This window comes from Heptranchias perlo, chromosome 34 (assembly GCF_035084215.1).
Source record: "Heptranchias perlo isolate sHepPer1 chromosome 34, sHepPer1.hap1, whole genome shotgun sequence".
NCBI lineage: Eukaryota > Metazoa > Chordata > Chondrichthyes > Hexanchiformes > Hexanchidae > Heptranchias > Heptranchias perlo.
Window position 1 is genome coordinate 23,048,011 of NC_090358.1, and position 19,851 is coordinate 23,067,861.

The following is a 19,851-nucleotide window of genomic DNA, read 5'->3' on the forward strand; positions in this document are numbered from 1 at the left end:
AGTTTTACAGTATACATTTAATAGCTTAGTATAGCAAATAAAGTACATGAGACAAATATCAAAATACGATAACAACTTGCATTTATATAACGTAGTAAAACATCCCAAGGCGCTTCACAGGAGCGTAATCAGACAAAAACTGACACTGAGCCAAAGAAGGAGACATTAGGACAGGTGACCAAAAGCTTGGTCAAAGAAGTAGGTTTTAAGGAGAGTCTTAAAGGAGGAGAGGTGGAGACGCATAGAGGTTTGGGGAGGGAATTCCAGAGCTTAGGGCCTTGACGGCTGAGGCCATGGCCGCCAATAGCAGTGTGAAGGAAGTGGGGAATACACAAAAGGACAGAGTTGGAAGAACGCAGACTTCTCGGAGAGTTGTAGGGCTGGAGGAGGTTACAGAGATAAGAAGGGACGAGGCCATGAAGGAATTTGAACACAACGATGAGAATTATAAAATCGAAGCATTGGTAGACCGGGAGCCAATGTAGGTCAGCGAGCACAGGGGTAATGGGTGAACGGGCTTTGGTGCTAGTTAGGATACAGGCAGCAGAGTTGTGGATGAGTTCAGGTTTGTGGAAGATGGAAGGCTGGCCAGCAGAGCATTGGAATGGTAGAGTCTGGAGGTAACAAAAGCATGGATGATGGTTTCAGCGGCAGATGGGTTGAGGCAGGGGCGGAGATGGGCAATATTACAAAAGTCTTGGTGATGGAAAGGATATGGGGTCGGAAGCTCAGCTCAGGGTCAAATAGGACGCCAAGGTTGTGAACGGTCTGGTTCAGCCTCAGACAGTGGCCAGGGAGAGGGATGGAGTCAATGGTTAGGGAAGGGAGTTTGTGGTGGGGGCTGAAGACAATGGCTTTGGTCTTCCCAATGTTTAATTTAAATACAGTTTCACATTATAAGTAAAAGATACAGAAGGAGAAGTGAAGAGTAACTTTTTAATAAATTATCTGTAGAAATGGTTTAGGCATTTGTTTATTCTCTACTGGGGTTAAAAACCCCAATGTGTAGAAACATTCCATTATATCAGAGATGGAAAATATTGGATAAATTTACATTAATTACAACTGACCAGAGAAAAGGATGGGATATTTGCCTGTAAGATCAGAGTATAAAAAATTGGGAGTTATTAAACTCTGGTAAATACAATATTGAACTTTATAGTTCCATTCAGGACCTTATACCAACTTCGGCTTGTGATTTATTTCTGAGAAGATAACAAGATGGTCAGACACTGATGTGTTTCTGTAAAATCTGAAACAAGTGATATTTCTTAGGTGTAATTTCAGTTACAATCCTAAAGAGCATATTTGGAGTTCATAAAGCAATAAGATTTACATAAAAGGCTTTGGTACAAAAACTAATTTTAAAGGACGTTCTGGTGTCCATGTTTAAGTAAAAGTTTAACTATTAATCACAGTTTTTTTTAAAAATGAAGAAAATATAGAAACTTTTCACATTTAAAAAGTGTTTCTTGCCAATGTAAACAAATTAACTTAATCAACGTCTTCAAGTTATGGGTGTAATAATGACGTAATGTGATTTTGAACAATCTCAAACAGCTGTGTAGATTATTTCTTAAATTAAAAAAACAGCTAATTTCAGAAGAAATGCTTGTTTTTTTTTCAGTGTTCGAAATATCACTTTCTTTCTACTCTCCTGCCAAATTGCATGATTGCAATCCCAAGGAAAAAGAAAACTGGGACATACTTTCAAATTAGAAGTGAAACTTTAGAATCAGAATAGTGCAGTGTATACAAACGTTAGCAAGAATGGAGACTAGGGTCTTAAGCCACTGTGAAAGTTTTATTTACAGTGAGGAGTTTTCCACTTTTAAAAAATCTTTTATTATTGCTATTAACGAAAGGAGGCAGTGAGTTCTAACAGGGATGCAACCTTAACTATAACTGGAGGAGTGATTGAGAGGTCACTTGTCAGTCAGTTGTGGCACTGTGATTTTGGTTGAGGGATAAATATTGGCCAAGACACCGGGGAGAACTCCCCTGCTCTTTTTTTTAGTGCCGTAGGATCTTTTACGTCCACCTGAGAGGGCAGACGGGGCATCGGTTTAACATCTCATCTGAAAGGCGGCACCTCCGACAGTGCAGCACCCCCTCAGTACTGTACTGGAGCGTCAGCCTAGATTTTTGTGCTCAAGTCTCTGGAGTGGGGACTTGAACCAACAACTTTCTGACTCAGGAGGTGAGAATGTTACCGCTCTCATACATTGTGGCATTCATATAATTTTTTCAGCACTAGCATTATTACAGAGCCAGAAAGAAACTGTCAGAGAAAGTGCCCTTTCAACTCAGCAGTTACAATTAAGTTTAGGTTTCCTTTTTTAACTAATCGGATGCAACACATTCACATATGTTCAGATAGAAACACAGCACATTTTTAAATCATAAGTCATTTAATCTTACGAAGTAATACTTGGAATTAACAAAGAAATTTTTTTTTATTGTAAGCAGAATTTGTCGCCAGCAATATTACTTGTCGATGCATTTATTTACAGATTATCACATTGGTACATCTTTGGCAAGCTGTGATTTTTAGGTTTCTCGTGAGCAGTAGGATACCCAAATACCAAATAACTTTGCATATCACAAAAGCAAAAAGGTTGGACATTCACAATGATATGGAATAACTTAAAAGCACCAAGAAAACAACCAGCAAAACACATTACATTCTTAATTTCAATATACCCCACAAAGCTTTGCCACAACCTGAAAAAAATGTTTCAATTCAGTTCTCTCTGAACCTTCACTTTGCCTAAACACATGTTATTCAGACTGAGGACACATTATCCAACAAAAGGAGCTCAATTAAATGATAGTTTTTTGTTTGTGTGTATTGGGAGTTACATTCACAGTAACAGGATTTCAGGAAAAGTTCTTGACAACAGCACTATGGAAGCGACTTGGAATCAGAATTGCTGAAGATTCAGGTAGTTAGAAAAGTAAAATATTTGGGTTGCATCTGGATGTGTTTTTGTGCCTCGTTTGCCAATCCATACGTAAAGATATTTTTTAGTCTGGAAGCTGGAATGTGAAAAAGGTGGCATAAGTGCACATGAAAAGCCATCTTTAATCAAATAGAGTGAGAGCCAAAAGCAAATATCAAAAGTGCCTTTTGATCCAGATAATCAAAAAATTGCAACAAAGAGCCTTTCATGCTATAAAAAAATTCTAATTCATAAAATGAGGTTTAGGGGACGATGAGGTCCACTTGATTCCTATCTTCTTCACCTATAAAACAGGAATGTTGGAAACATTTGGCCGCATTCCATTATTTTTGAGGACCACAGAAGGTAGCAAAACGTGTCAATATCACCACACAATACAAAAAGTCTTGGCAGTTTCTTGAAAGGGTCCGAGATTCTCCATCTATCGCTGTAACGAATGCCAGATAGATAAATCAATAGGACATTTGACATCTATTGTCTTAAGACGTGCAGGAGAAGTTCAGTGGCTTTCATTGGAGCTGCAGAACATGTCTTTGTGCAAATTAGGGTTCTGACTGTGCCGATTTCGACTCCGAACAGATGAGAACATGGTGTTGCAACCAGGCACCTTGCACTTGTGTAGCTGACGGAGGTGTACAGTTTTGTAATGAGCCCTGAAGGTCCCTTTATTACTGTACATCTTCTGGCAGATGTTGCACATGATTGGTGAGTTAGCAGAAGGGGATTGTATCAAACAGTCAACAGGCTCCTCGACCGCAGCAGCTAGCTGGTATAACTTGTCTTTCACCATTAAAGCGGACTGCTCAAAAGCTTCGTCACCATTCACAGGAACCCCTTCTTCACTCCCAGCATCTGAATCCCATGAATGGATACTGCTTCCGGACTTCACACTGGATGTAGTGCTAAGATCCAACACAGTCCCATCATAAAAACCATCTCCTGCTTGGGCATCGCTGGACTGTTCTTGAGTGTTGCTCAGAGAAAACACAAAATGTTCGTTTTTGCTCTTGCCTTTCAATATTACTGGAGTCTGTCCCATGTGAGTTCTTACCAGAACACCTTCACAAAGTTCCTTTGTTGTAGGGCTGGTGTTGAAGAAGTTGTTTTGGGTCTCATTTGAGCCTTTGGTCAGAAGTTTGTGATGAAGATTGATGTTCGCACTATGTCTAAAGATGAGGAAAAACAGATATCAAATAAATGAGCCAATTTGCTAGCACTGGATTAAAATGCAACTGATTCTGTTCTGCGATACACCAAATCTACCTTTTCTAACATTCTGCTAAACTGTCTTATTGATGCTATACAGTATCTTTTACACATGGATTTCTCTTTAGTTTAGTTAAAAGGTTTTATTTTAACTAGTGGATCTCCTGTGATACTTCTCACAAGTCGCAGGATGTGCTGTTTTATAAATACATTATACCATACAACGCAAAGTGTACAGTCCTGCTGCCGTGTGCAACTTAACCTGTCCCTCAAAAGGACACAATGCATATTTACTGTGCCTTCTTCAGGACAATAGAGGTCAGACGGGCTTCCTTTTTTAAAAGAAAATGACGCAGAAATGTGACAGTGACATCTGAAGTGTAATGGACACAGATGCATGCCAGATGTTTTTATACATAGTGGGTCTCCCCTGGCACTGCTCATAGTAACTTGGATGATCTGATATTTTATAAGGACAGGTACTATAATATACAATATATTATTCCGTTGAGATAACAATGTGTGTTTAGTCTAAAGTGTTGCTAAGTAAACAGAGGTTTAGGTCAATCAGAGTTTAATTGTTGTTTTGTTAGGGAACTTTGTAGATTGGAAAGTGATCATCAGTTTCAGGCTATAGTTCAGCAGCCAAAATTAAATATGTTTTTTATTACATGGTAATCGGATATTTTGAATTGGTGTATTGGGGACTGAATTCTGTGACTATCCATTTATCCATAAAAACTGTAAATGGTCTAGATTATTATATGTTCCTTTTCCTTGGAACTTAACTTTTATCTCTTTTTTTTTTAAAAGTCCAGGATACACCGGAAGATGATAGACAATGTATTTAAAGTAAGTGAATGGATTTCGAAGCAGTGAAAAAAAACTTGCATTTATATAGCACCATATCACATCCTCAGAATGTCCCAAAGCACTTTTCAGCCAAAGGATTACTTTTGAAGTGCAGTCACTGTTGTAATGTAGACAAATATACCAGCCGATGAGCAGACAGCAAGAAATAGGGATTGTGGGGTTTATTGCAACGGTGGGAGATGGGTTACTGGGTATTGCTAATAGTGGGGAAGGTTTCTAGGGAATGACAGCACTGCAGAAGAATAATCTGGCATTGGGTAGCACTACGGGATGGAATATGAGATTTGATTTATTGGGTGATCCCTGGGATCTGCTGGTAGTGGGGGGAAGGTGCCACAGTTTGGTAAGGGTGGGTGATGAAAGGGAGGCCTGGGGTATCGCAATACTATAGGAAGGTGATCGCAGGGTCTGAGAGCACTGAGGGAGGTACTGGGGCCCGTCAACACTGGATGGGGCATAGAGTGAACTATAATGTGGCAGATGTTAGGGTGTGCTAGAGTCTGGAGCACTGTGGGAATCTTGAGGTATCCAGGAACTAGGAAGGGGAATCCTAGGGTTTAGTGGTCCTGGGGAGGAGAGTTATGAGGTGTGGTAACAATATCTGTCGGCATTGGGTGGAGGAAGGTTTTGTATTCCTGCAACGACTTGCACAACACCAAGTTATAGTCCAACAGTTTTATTTTAAATCACAAGCTTTCGGAGCTTGACGAAGGAGGTAAGCTCCGAAAGCTTGTGATTTAAAATAAAACTGTTGGACTATAACCTGGTGTTGTGCAAGTCCTTACATTTGTCCACCCCAGTCCATCACCGGCATCTCCACATCATTGTACTCCTTCCACTGCTGCAGGAATAATGGGATGTGGTGCGCTGATGTCAGAAATGGAGGGGTGGGTGGTCCTGTGATTATCTGCTGGTGAGGTCTGGTAGCATGTGGGAGGTCCCTGGGTTCAGGGAGCATTGGGGTGGGAGTTCTGGTGGCCGGGAGCAATGGGCAGTTGAGGGTTTGAGGGATGAGGTGGCATGACCGACCCTGCCTCGTTTCGACCATTAGCCTGGATCCCAGTCTGTAGGCAGTTTTTAAGGCTCTTTTGTGCTAATGCTCTATTTTGCTTACTGAATACACAGCTGCAAATCATACTAAAAACCAGCTTCAGGCCATGACCTGGGCTAATGGCCCATAAACCTCACGGGCAAGAACCAGGCTGTTGGCAGATGGAAAGGTGGGAATGGACATGGCCGGTAAATGTGGGCAGGAAACATGTTGTAGGAGGTTAGGATGGGCCCCAGTAGAGGCCAGCCCTCAGGGGGCTAAGGTGAGACACATGTCTGACAGGAGTTACACAATGTTATGCGTAAAGTCTCATTTTTTTTTGCAAATGTATTATGTTTTTATACATTATAAATTATATTTTTTCTGTGTGTAGTCAGCTAGCTCAAGTTTAAATAAACTGCTTTGTGCAATTTGATTGGTTTGTTTGTCCTTTGTTTTAAAAAAAAGTTACATATGACTGAATTAGATGTAATTAATTTGAATGTAAATTAATAAATCTGTAGATCAGCCAATCAGATGGAAGAAATCTGAACTGAGGTGGAATAAATTATGTGCGAGACAGGAACATGCCAAATACAGGCATGACGCCCAAGTACGACACAGGAAGTGATCCATGAATATGATAGACAGGATGTACATGACATATACAGAAGATCGAATATTAAGGGGGTGATTTTAAACCCCATGAACGGGTGGGTTGGGGGCAGGTGGGAGTTGAAAATAGTTGTTTTTTGGGTCGCGACCGCAACCCGGCTTTATTTCTGGGTTTAACGTCAGCGCGGAAAAGTTCAGGCTTCCCACTGGGAATGCAAAGTCCGAAAATTTTGCGGTTGCAACCCAAAAAAACCCAACTACTTTCAACTCCCACCCGTCCCCTCCAACCCACCCCCTAAGTCTCTAGTGAGTGCTGAATTAACCAATTTCAGCCCTGTGTGCTAAAGAGTGGCAGCGGGGTCATTAAAATTGGCCTCAGCCCCGGCTAAAAAAAAATTGGGAAGGAGAGAGAAATAAATTATGAGCCAGAGGTCCTGCTGTACTGACCCCTGACAGGATATGCATACGCGTGTGTTTATGTACATGAAAGGAGAGAGAAAGTGAGAGAGACAGATGGAGAGAGAGATACTCAGACTTTAGTTGGAGCAACCCCAATTATCCCATCCTCCTCTCTTGCCAACCTTGCAGTCCAGTGTGGCCAATGGGTGCAATTCTTGTCCACCTCCTTCCCGTCCTGCTCATTCCACCCACCACTGCCTCCTCGGACTCTTGCCAGCAGATCAACGATCACTGCCCTTCTCTGCAATTCCCTCCAGAATGTCCGTTCACTTGCAAATACGGCCTTGCCGTCATGACGTTTTTCTGGATGATTGCATTGACATCATGATTTTGACTGAAACTTGGCTCATAGGTATACACGCCTTATCCCTTACTGAAGCCTCCCTGCTTGGCTCCACCACCTCTCCTGCCCAAACTCTATGGTAGTGGTGCGGCCCATATAACCAAATCACACCTTGGTCTATCCTTCTACTGCTCTTGCACCTATTCCTCCTTTGCCCACCTCACATCGTTCTCAGGATTTAGGCATCACTGGCAAGGCCTGTATTTATTGTCCATCCCTAGTTACGCTTGGGAAGTTTATGGTGGTGGGCCTTCTTCTTGAACCACTGGTAGTAATTTTATATAACTGACTGACTTGCTAGGCCACTTCAGAGGGCAGTTGGTGTGGGACTGGAGTCACATATCGGCCGGATCGGACAAGCATGACAGGTTCCTTCCTTAAAGGACATTAGTGAACCAATTGAGTTTTTATGACAATCTGACAGCTTCATGGTCACTTTTACTGATACTAGCTTTTTATTTTCAACTTTTAAAAAAAAACTGAATTCAAATTCAAGTTCTCAAACTAACATGGTGAGATTTCAACTCACGTTCTCTGGATTATTAGTCCAGTAATGTAACCACTATGGTACCGTATCCTTTTCCCACCCCATTGCCTCTCCTTCAGAATCTTCATTCTTTATTGACCCACGAGCCCAATCCCAAGCTCCTCACGAAGATATGCTCCCTCCTTTCCTCCATCAGCCTCTGCACTGAGCGACTCACCACCACCTTCTCAAGGGCAATTAAGGATGGGCAATAAATGCTGGCCTCCCTAGCGACGCCCACATCCCATGAACAAATAAAAATAAACTCCAGCCTTGATGATTTCAATCTCCATCTTAATTCACCTTGCTCTCTCTCCTCTGAATTCACTGCCCTCCTGTCCTCCCACAATCTCTCCCTCTATATAAACTCTTGTCCATAGTCATGGCCACTCCATTGACCTTGCCATCGCCGTGGCCTCTCTACTCCCATGATCTCGATCACTGGCATGACCATTTCTGACCACTTGCTTGTATCTCTCACCACCCACATCCCCCTAACTCCTTCCAACCTTCCTTCTGCATCCTCCCCTGGAAAAAAAACTCTCTCCCTCGTTAATTACACCTCACTTTCAAACTCCCAACAGCCTAGCCTTTGGCCTTTCATTTGCCACAATACTTCCGCAACTGTTGATCCACTCCCTCACCTTCACCTTTGATGCCCTTGCCCCCAGTAAAACCTTTACTCGATTCCATCCTGATTGCTCCCTCTGGTATGGCCCTCCTCTTCACTCCCTCAACGCATGCAGACTTGAGTGAATCTGGTGTATAACTGATTTAGCCATCCATCAGCAGATCTAGCCAAACCACTTCAAGCGCTATTAGATCTTGCTCTGTTCTGTCCAAACAGCTCACTTCTCTAGGATCATCCTGGAATGCAAAGGCAACCCCTGGCACAGACAAGCTACACTACCAGCCATCTCCTTAATCCCCTCTCCCTGCCCCCTTAATCCTCAACTCCAATAATAAATGCGACAAACTCATGGGCTTCTTTGTCACGAGGGTTGAGGTCATCCATTCAGCTGCTTCCCCACCTTACCCACCCTCTCCCCAGGGTCCTTCTCTAGTTTATCTTACTTCAAGACTTATGTCCTCTCCAAGCTTATCTTTTCTGCAAGACCCATCTCCTGCTCCCTTAACCCCATTCCCACCAAACTGCTGACCATCCAACTTCCCTTCCTGGCTCTCATGCTAGCTGACATTGTAAATGGTTCCCTCTCCCTTTCAAAACAATTGTCATCAACCCCCTTCTCAAAACCCCACACTCGAACTCTTCAACCTTGCAAATTACCACCCCATTTCTTACCTTCCTTTCCTCTCCAAAGTCCTTAAACGTGTTGTCGTCTCCCAAATGAATGCCCATCTTTCCCACAACTACATGTTTGAATCTCTCCCATCAGGTTTCTGCCGCTGTTACAGCACTGAAACAGCCCTAATGAGTCATAAATTACATTCTCTGTGGTGCATTTTCCCTCCTCGCCCTCTCTACAGCCTTTAACACGGTCGACCACCACATCCTGCTCCAACGCCTCTCCCCCGTTGTCCACTCAGTGGGACTGCCCTTGCTTGGTTCCAATCTTACCTATCAAATCATAGCCAGAGCAACTCCATCGATGGCTTCTCTTCCTGCACTTGCACCATTTCCTCTGGAGACCCCAAGGATTTATCCTTGGCTCCCTCCTCCTCATCATCTATATGCTGCCTCCTGGCGACGTAATCTGAAGACATAGGGTCAGCTTCCACATATTGCTGATGACATCCAGCCTTACCTCTACACCGTCTGTCTTAACCCCTCCACTGTCTCTATGCTGACCGACTGCTTGTCCAATATCCAAAATTTGCTCCAGTTAAACATTGGGAAGCTATTGTCTTCAGCCCCTGCCACAAACTCCACACCCTTGCCACTAATTCTATCCCTCTTCCCGGCCACTGTCTTAGGTTGGACCAGCACTTCTTGCATACCCTGTGCCCTATTTGACCCCGAGTTGAGCTTCCAATCCTTAAAATCTCTTTGACCTTTCCTAATACCTCCTTTGGCTTGGTATTCATTTTTGTAAGATTACGCCTCTGTGGATACACCTTGGGATGTTTTTCTATGTTAAAGGTGATATATAAATGCAAGTTGTTGTCGAGTAAGTGAGTGAGTGAGAGACACACAAAACAGATTCGGATTAGATCAGGATTGGCTGTGATGCCTTTGCACAATTGAATAGCCCAACATTTATTTGCCCAGGTTTGTATATGCAGAAAGGCCACTTGGGGAAGCTGCTCAATAATTGTGCCCACCTACAGGACAGAAAGGATATTTGGTGGGTTGGGAAGTAGAAGGGGGGCATCTGTTAATTTAGGCCAATGTTAATACTGCATCCAACAGGTAAAAAAACAGCATTACTTCCAAACTGACAGTAAGACACAGCTGGCCTAACCTCCTCCTCCAGAGCCTAAGCATGTCCCCACTTTCCAGAAAAATGTTAAAATGACATTTCAATTGTGATTTGCAAACTTGGATCAACCCCTGTGGACTTTGTAAATAAGTGACAGACGCAGAGAACATCCTAGAGACCAGAGGTCACCAGGCTGAGAAGTGCCAGCTGTCCTCTCCCCACTCCCAACCCGGTTTTCCTACTCTGGCATGGATTCTTGCCAGGGCACTGTCCCCTGGGCACCAGGAGCTCTCCAGTACCTCGTCCCAGTGGCCATTCTTCCTCTATGAGTCAATGTGGTGAGTTTCAGTAGGCTATTCGACCGGGAAAGGTATTTCAACACAACCTGGCCTAGACTGATGTCCATACATGCGCACTTTCCAGCAGGAGCTGTGTGTCTCCCTCCTGAGACCAGGAGCACTGAGGCCAACTCTAATGCTTTTACCACCACCTGGCTGACATTAGCTAACTCAGGGGATTGGGCTGGACATCTTCCTGGATTGCCTGGCTTCAACTACTCACTGACTAAACTCACAAAATCAGCAGAGAAGCCCTCCTGCAAATATCAGGGTTTTTAAAAAAAAAGTTTCCATTGATAGCTGAAACTCTGTCCCAACCTTATTATTATTTTTTTTGAAGTAGATACTGTGCAAAGCCTTTTATTTTACATCTGAAAGCAATTTTGTGATTTTTGTTTTAATATAACAATTATAAGGCAAAATTGCAGGTAAGCCACTTGAAGGGCCCATCTCTCCCCCTTATTTTGTTTGTTCCCAGCTCCTCCTCACCGCACAGCTGCAGTTCTGGCTCCCTACAGCCGATGCAGGTGTGACAGCCAAAATTCCAACAGCACCGTCTCAGACACAACTCTGCTTTCTGTACCTGCGCCAGACACAAGTGCAGCTTGCCAAGGAAAATCCAGGCAAAAGGTTTTCAAAACATGCAAATGCGAGGACCAATTTGAGAACGCGAGGTTAAGTGAATCAGAACATTATTGAACCAACGTCGTTCAGTTTTTAAAAACAAGACAAGAAGCAACTTTTCAAAAGCAAAATACTGCGGATGCTGGAAATCTGAAATAAAAACAGAAAATGCTGGAAATACTCAGCAAGTCAGGCAGCATCTGTGGAGAAAGAAACAAGAGTTAACATTTCAGGTCAATGACCTTTCGTCGGAACTCAAGAAGCAACTTTTCACTGACCTGTCCCTACTGCGCCTTGAAGGGAAAGCTGCGTTACAACCTCCAACTGTGCACATGTGCATCTCCTTTAAATGCACATTTTTGTAATGCAATTTAACACTGTAAGAACTTTTAAACACCTTCTTGCAGACATAGCAATAGTTAGGATTAGAAGTACCCTGATTATCCCCCTTATCTGCAACTGGCTGCGGACATGTGCAGCCGTTCACCGCTGGACTGTCGAAGCATGGTGAATCAGCCCTCTGGTGCAGTAACGCACTGCCAAAGCCTCCATTGATAAGCCTGTACTGCATTTCTTTATAATTGTTTGTGGGGCGCTCCTCCTGTAACCAACCTTCTGATTTAGATACCAAGTTCTTGCCATTGTCTGGTTCAGTCTGCCTTTGCTCGTCCCCAAGGGATGAAATAATTACAGTTTTTGCCTTCGCATAAGCATCTCCATTCTCCAAGTGGTGTGGGCCATTCTCTGATTTCCCAGCAGTATCTGCTTGGGTACTAGCAGTCATCAAGTCTTGTTGCTGCCCTTTGAGGCTCTGTTCTTCTGTATCAGACAAATAACTTGTACCACTTTCAGTTTTTTCTAAATCATATTTTATATTATTAAACTCATCGTCACTTCTAAGCTGTGAAGGCACATCACAGTCAGACACTCCACCTTCAGTGTCCTCTAGTTCTTCCATGGTTTCTTTCTCGATTTTGACAGGCATGCTGGATTTACGAGATTTCTTTTTTGGTACAGGTTCTGTTGACAGTTCCCTTGCTGTGAGCTGCTCTGGGATCGAAGGAGCTACAACAGGCAAAGAAGGGAGCGGACCTTGAGGAATGGTTAGTTCAGCTGGTGTCACAAGGCTCCGATAGAATGGGAGAACCGGCTGCACCGTCTTCAGGTTTTGAAACACCGCACTATGCCCGGCATTGGAAACGTTAATCTGAGCATTATTCTGAACGTTTGATTCTGCACGGGGATTATCAAATCCTGTGAGAGACCGGGTGTCTGTGCCAGGACAGTTACTGATATCAAGCCTTTTGTCATTGAGCTGGATAACTGTTGGTGAAGAGAAACTTCTCAGGTCTTTGTCACGATTGTTTTTCATGGCTGGCATGTGAAGCCTGGGATTGGGGTTGGAACTGTGACGATTGCGGCTGCGCAGAGAACTGAAAACCATATTACAACCTTCAACGGTGCACCTGTGTTTAATTTTCAGATGAACAGCGTTGTAATGAATCTTTAATGTGCCTTTGTCATAAAAGGTCTTCTCACATGCACTGCAGTAAACGCGCCCCTTGGTCGTTAGGCAGCCAGGTTTTTCCATGGATTTGATTCTGGTGTGAGAGGGCACGTGTGCTTGTTCAATCTCATGGTTTGGCGTTACACTAAGTGAAGGGGATGCCACAGTGCTGGACTCATTGGTGGAGTCATTCTTCAGCTCCAGGTTAGCATTATCTTGGGAATTCCTGCTGTTTTCTTCAACACTCTGAAATGAATCAGGAGCAGTACTTAAAAGATAACTCTTACTGATAGGAATTGGAATTTCTTGCTTGGTTTCTCGTGGTCTATCTTGAGATTGATCAAGAAGGAAACCATTGGGAGATGCCCCCAATAGAGGCATTGGGATAGGATTAAAAAACTGGAATGGTAACATAAAAGCCAGATTGTTCACGATGTTCTCAAAGTGATGAATACTGTTCGGGTTTACTTTTTCCAAGTGAGTGGATAGTCCAGGGTTGCGTGTTTGATTGTTGCTCTCTATAAATGCTCTGATATCGGAGTTACTTTTGGTAGGTGGGACCACAACAGCATGTCCCTCCTTCTCCTGAATCGCCATGAGTTCTACGATAGATTTAGTCTCTCCAAAACGAAGGAATTGGTGCAGAGAGACCATTTCTTCCTCATAAGTCATTATGCTCCACCGATCAAGTACCTTTCCTGAGGCATCCTATAACACAAGAATTAGTATGGATTAAAACTCTATTATAGCTTAGTGTGATTTACTTCATTATTAAAGTCTCTAAATGTGGTTTAATGTTTTTCCATGTGTTAATTCTCCAAGCGCACACTGGTGGTGGGGATCCGCGGCTATTTAAGGGCGCACGTAGCCCAGGATTTTCTAATATGTGCTGGCAGTGGGTGAGGGTTCCTGTCATCAGCACGGACTCAGAAAATTGCCCCCATCATATCAACTGTAACAAACCATGGATCATTTTTTAAGCAAACATTTCCTACAGTTCTCAAGCAGTTCATCAATCGACTACTAATCCCAAGGTCTCAAGTCCCCAGTCAGTCAAGCTTTCCTGCTTTAGTTGGATGTGTTTTGTCAGTTTTCACCCAAGCCATTAGATGGAACAATGTGTAGAAACAAGTTGGAGCAAGACAAAAGCAAAATCAACTCATACTTATCCCACTGGAGTTACGCCTCATTTTATCTCCTCATGTGGCAAGACATGGAGACAGTTTTTAAACTGTCCCTCCCGGCTGAAACAAGATGAATAGTTTGAGATAGCAAAAATGGAAAAAAAAGGGAAAACACACTTTTTTTTGGATAACTTACCATTTCAAGAGTAAAAAGGATGCTCCACCACTAGACTGAAAAGGGCATTAACTCTCAGGTGTAATACTGAACTCTTGTTCAAGTAAATGAACATTTATAGAATGACAGGATATACTTAAAATCATGAGGTAAGATGACTTAACAGAGCAACCCCACCCACATTACAATGGTTATAATTTTTCCTCTCTTAACATGTACTCATATAAACTACAAACCCAATTTGTATTTATAGCCTGGTCACAGGTTTTGAGGAGGCTTTTGAAGCCAGAGAGACGTAGCAAGTCGGAGGGGTTTAGGAAGAGAATTTGAGAGTGCAGGGTGGGTGGAGGGTGGAGAAAAACACAGAAGACCAGCCTCAGAAGAGTGGAAGTTGCAAACTTAGACATAGGGTCAGAGAAGACTGCTGAGGTGAGATGGGGTGAGGCCATGAAGGGATCAGTAAATAAGGATGAGGATTTTGAAATTGATGCATTGGAGCTAATGGAGGACAAATAAGGCAGAGACGACAGGAAGTGAGACTGTACAAGATAGGTGGTGATGTTATGGATGAGTTGGAATTTGCGCAAGATGGAACTTTGGAAACTGGCAGAGAGTGCTGAAGACATTAAATCTAGTGGTAATAAAAGGTGTTCTGGAGAGTTTCAGCAGCTGGGGAAGGAGAGCGAGGTTGGGTTCCACTACAGCAAGGTGGCCTGGTAACTGGTCTGGTTGTAGGATTTCATGTTGTTCATAGACTGTGTGTAACGGGCGTTGCTTAGGGATCGGGTTTGTTCTTCACATTTGGCTGCTGATTTCCCCTCCGCCCTTTATGAGGAGGCTGTGGCAGAAGGGAGGGAGCTAGAGCTGCAGTCATTAGTTTCTAAATACCCTTCCTCAGGTCTCAAAAGAGAGCTTTTGGGGGGAATTTGAAGCAATTTCAGCTCCTTCACTCCCTTGCATGTCTTGTTTTGGCAGTCAGGGAGGCTTTTGAATTGGAAATGCTGCCACAGGAGGGTAGTCCTGCCTGGAGCTGAAGGTCACAGGCATCAGTTGCATGAAGGCTAGTCACCAACTGAACCAGTGAAGCCATATAGGTCCTTCATGTCTACCTGCAAAAGGAGGAACTTGGCTGGTATCAGGACGGGGCAAAGAAATGCTCCTCATTTCTGCACACATTTCTCATGGTGCCAGTCAACCACAGCACAGATCTAATTTAGAAACCACAGGAGCTTCTGGGGTTACCCTTTCAAGTATTACGCACACAGTCATTGCCCTTTTGCACATGTTGTTTCATTGTGTCGCAGCTGCTTGGCACATTTTTCACCAAGCGCATGGTGTCAGGCATGAGGGAGGAAACAGATGCTGAGGCACCCAGGCTGCCGTGCTCCTCTACTGCTGGGTATTTCTCAGTGCGATCCGGAGCCATAGATGCAGAGGGTAGTTCAGTTCTCAAGAGCCACCCATCCACTGTTTCTTCTCCTTCAAATAACATGGGCGCTCTTGAATGGTTGCTTCCTGGATGTACATAATGAGGATTTCTGTGGTCAGATCTCAATTCAACTGTGACTGAATGCAAACCCTTTCAGTTTATAAAGGTCAAGAACCTGAATGTCCACATGGGTAGCATGTAGAACCCTGATACCTGGTGAAAGCTGTACGCCCTGGTTCCTGGTGCCTCCATTCCATAGGAAAATGATGGAGGTGTTATCCCTTCCCCTGTAACCATTGCGGTTGTCACTTCCTTGATACTTGCATGTACTACAGGCTGCCTTATGTGGCAGATATCTCCTGGGATGGTTTGGGAGGATATGACAGCATGAAAGCTTGTGGTAAACGTGACTTCTATGGGAAAAGCCACTCCTGATCCAGAGATTCTCTCCAGGTCATTGCGTGGCAGATGTCACACCTCTATGTCAGCCTCTACTGTGAAGCAAAGGCAGTGAAGACAGATCTTCTCTGACATGACCTTGTACAGGTGCAAGGGTCCATAAACATAGGTGCTGGGGTAGAGCTGGATGTGGCCATAATGGCTCAGAGGTTGTTGCACCAGCATTTGGTGGGCCCTCAAACATCTCTTAATCTCAATTATGAGCTTGTTCACAACTCCCAAAGGAACATCCATCGTCCCCTTTTCGCATGGTGTGATAACAATGTGAGCAGCAACCAAAAGTGAAGTATCGGTGGGGGGAGGCGGATGCAAAACACAAAAATGGGGGGCAAAGCGAGATTTTGAGTGGTGCGTACACTTTGTGTAGAGAGTCACAGTGTAAATGCTGGGAATTTTTTCTTCAGGGTACAGACTCAGACTGCGGTGTACAAAGGATCTGTAAGAACAAATGCTTGCTCAGAGTTGGAGTTGTCAGATTGATTGCTCTGAAAAGAACATGAAATCAACCCTAGGCTTCTCAGAAACCGCAGGCCTCTGATGGAAAACCATCCTGGACGTATTAAGTACAGAAAATACTATTCCATCGATAAGTTTAATCATTTTTGTGTAATTTTTTAAATTTTGTGTCTCTATTACAAACCTTATTTCCAGTTTCTCAGATGGTGAGAGCTCAAGATGTCAATGAAAGAATTTTTAAATAGTATATTTTGAGCTATTTGGTTAGTTAACCTTTTATATTCTTTTATTGGTTGATTGTCCATTTTTCCATTTGTCGTGATTTGTGTTTATCATTCCTGCTTTTTACTCTGCAAACTGGAATATTCTCGCCAGTTTCAGGCCACAGGTCACAAGCAACCAGCAGTTTATGATTGTTTTACATTTGTGTGACATCTGGAACAGCTGTGAGCATTAGATGCAACATTTTTAATATATTGGCAGATCTCCTGCAGTATTGCAGATAATATATTATTCTGATGCTAAAGTGGAATTGCCCCTTGGAAAACCATGAAGTATAATTATCAAGTAAACAGAGCTGCGGATCAATCAGAGTTTAATTGTTTGTGGAGTGAACTATGGTGGGTGATGTTAATCGGAGTTGAATTGCTCTTCAAGCTTTAAGTCAGGATTCAGGATTAAATGTTTGGATTTTCTTTGCCCTTTCTTAAAAAAAAGGTGATTGCAATTTTTCTTTTAAGTCATAGGCTACATATTTTCTGGACTCTATTAATAAGATATTTTTTGTTGGTAGGAATGTTCCTCTGCATCCAAGTCTCTAGCTTTCTTTCTCTTTTGATGCAGGTTTTGGAAGAAATTGGCCTAAGTTTGCCTATAATTAAGCAAGTGGGACGATAGGCAGAAAGTTCACCAAACACAGACATACTATTTGTGAAGTCAAATTGCTGCTACGGGCTTAGGTCAAAATGTAATTGTTCTCTGGTCAGGAACCTTTGCAAATTGAAATATTCTTGTCAGTTTCAGGCCACAGGTCAGAAGCAACCAGCTTAGGATTGTTTTGCATCTGTGTGACATCTGGAATGTCGATTCTGTGAGTATTAGATGCATCATTTTAATATATTAGCAGATCTCCTGTGGCACTGCTCATGGTGATTCAGGTGATTTGATCATTATAGGAGCGCAATGTATTATTCTGCTGCTACAGAATAGCTGTGTTTCCCTCTACTATTACCACACACTGTGTTGGTGGCTTCACTACTCTATCCACAAGTACACCCCTGCCTCCAAGTCCCTCTCTAGTATTGTGTCCCGCAGAATAACACCATTTAGCTCACATTATCTCTGGTTATTATCGTTTCCTAATCTCGTGACTTTGCACTTGTCCTCATTGAGTGATATTTACCACTTTCAGCCCAGCTCCCCAATCTACCCAGGTCCTTCTGTATTTGCTCAGCCTGTTTTCCTGCACTTTGCATTCCCTCCCATCTTGGTATCTCATACTGCATGAAATCCCTTCCCAAAAACCAATCACTTTTTGATGCAGGCAATCTGCAGTATCAGCTATGCTTCCACAGCTAAGGGAAAGATTATCAAATAGTAATGTCCAAATACTTCGGAGCAAACTTCAATATAAACTATAATGTGAAAAATTAAGAAAACCATACCAACGTTAGGTATTTTTTTCTCATTATTCATGTCTGTTATTATTGTCATCATAGTAAAATGGGAGAACTCCAATGTGAAGCTAAAGCTTATCTTAAAAAGATAGATGCGAAGAGAGTTTCTTCCCTGGATTATCATTCGGACAATAATAGGGGTGTGAACGTCACTCAAAAGATCATCGTACAAATGGACTTTAGGTCTCTTTGGGATGTCGGCATATATAATAGCCAAAGTGGGATGAACTTTCACTTTACCTGATACTTGTCAAACTGCCAATTCATTACAAAAATATTAATTCCACAAACCATCTTGCATACAACGTGCAGTTCTTTTAAGTGTCACACTTGATTCCGAGAACACTTCCCCCCACCAAATCACATTTTCTTTGTCACGCTCTTAGACTCTGCGAGCAATGCCATGCAAGATCAGCTAGTATTGAAATATATTGCTTAGTGATGAGGTTATTTGAAGTTCATCACCAAATAAAGTATCAACTATCTGAAAGTACACAAATTTGTAGACACAAGTTTATGCAGTGAAATCTGCATTTGATCTCCAAGGAATGTAAAGGCTGCAAATGCCTCTAAATTATATCGACTGGAGCTAGTTTCGAGCTTTTGATGAAATAACCATCCCATAAAAGGAAGTTTACTGGAATGCCACAATTTATGGCCATATATGGATTATGTTGGCACTATACTGTTCTACTTATTATATTGCCTTTCAAGTAGGCAATATATTTGTATGTCATGAGTCTATTCACCAATGAAAGTAGGATATCTCCATACAACAGTTTTTTTTGTCTCAGGACAGGAACCATTCCATCGTTGGGAGCAGCTGTGCCAAACTTAAGTAGGGGTCTAAGATGGTGGTGCCAGTTTGGAAGGAATACTTGGAGGTCAAGATGTCCAACAAATCAGGGAAACAAGCTTTCATCAGTGAAGGCAATATTGTCTCATTTAATCAGCGATTGTCAAGAATATTCAGGATCATTCCCTCCTTCAGGAAGACAAGATCAAAGAGCTGTTTGAAGGCTTGGTACAGAGAACGAGTGAGAATCCTCTCATTCTTGAATATAAGCAGTCACGTTCTTCATTTAAAGATGTATCTGGGTGAGCACCTGTGTCTAATAGAACAGCACATACTGAAGCACTTTTGCAGTCTGTAAAATGCTAACCAGCAGCAGAACTATGTTAACATTTACAGGAATTTGGACTGTCCTGGCAACAGGTTCAGTCAGTTGTCTTGTGTTGGTGGATGAACATTACCGAGTCCATCTGATATGTAGCAATCCTTATTGGTAAACGACCTTGGACGTATGCCCCCCTGCCCCAGACATTCAAATTCCTGGACTCCTTCTTGGAGAGGTACAGGGTTCTTACCCTGCAAGTCATCTGTACTTCATTGGCAAAACCAATGAGGAGAATTCCCTCTGGGATTCTGTAAAATGTGTGTTTCTGGCCAGAGCTTGAAAACTTACTGAAACCATTTTAAATTCAAATCTATGGTACACCATACCGGAGGAGTGAAAACAGAAAAAAGAAGCTTCAAGCCCGAGAATTGGTTGGGACCTTAAATGTTAGCAACAAGGGATCATCTAAAACTCATACTATTACAATGCCACAACCATCAAATAATTCTGCCCTGAAGACACCCTCCTCCCAAAGGATTATGCCAGCAA

The 19,851-nt window shown here is 42.7% G+C and overlaps 1 protein-coding gene across 3 annotated transcripts in view; it reads right to left on the reverse strand.

Annotated features, from left to right (window-relative positions):
• Positions 1-2,437: 2,437 nt before the first annotated feature.
• bnc1 (basonuclin zinc finger protein 1) overlaps positions 2,438-19,851 on the reverse strand; it is a 65,007-nt gene continuing 47,593 nt past the window's right edge. The window contains exons 4-5 of one of the 3 annotated variants that reach the window (XM_067971601.1): positions 11,637-13,573; positions 2,438-4,129 (exon numbers count right to left, since the gene is read on the reverse strand). In XM_067971601.1, the coding sequence (XP_067827702.1) occupies positions 3,463-4,129; positions 11,637-13,573 (2,604 nt within the window). In that variant the 3' untranslated portion in view covers positions 2,438-3,462. The remainder of the gene's footprint in view (positions 4,130-11,636; positions 13,574-19,851) is intronic. The other 2 variants (XM_067971603.1, XM_067971602.1) reach the window with 2 other exon arrangements.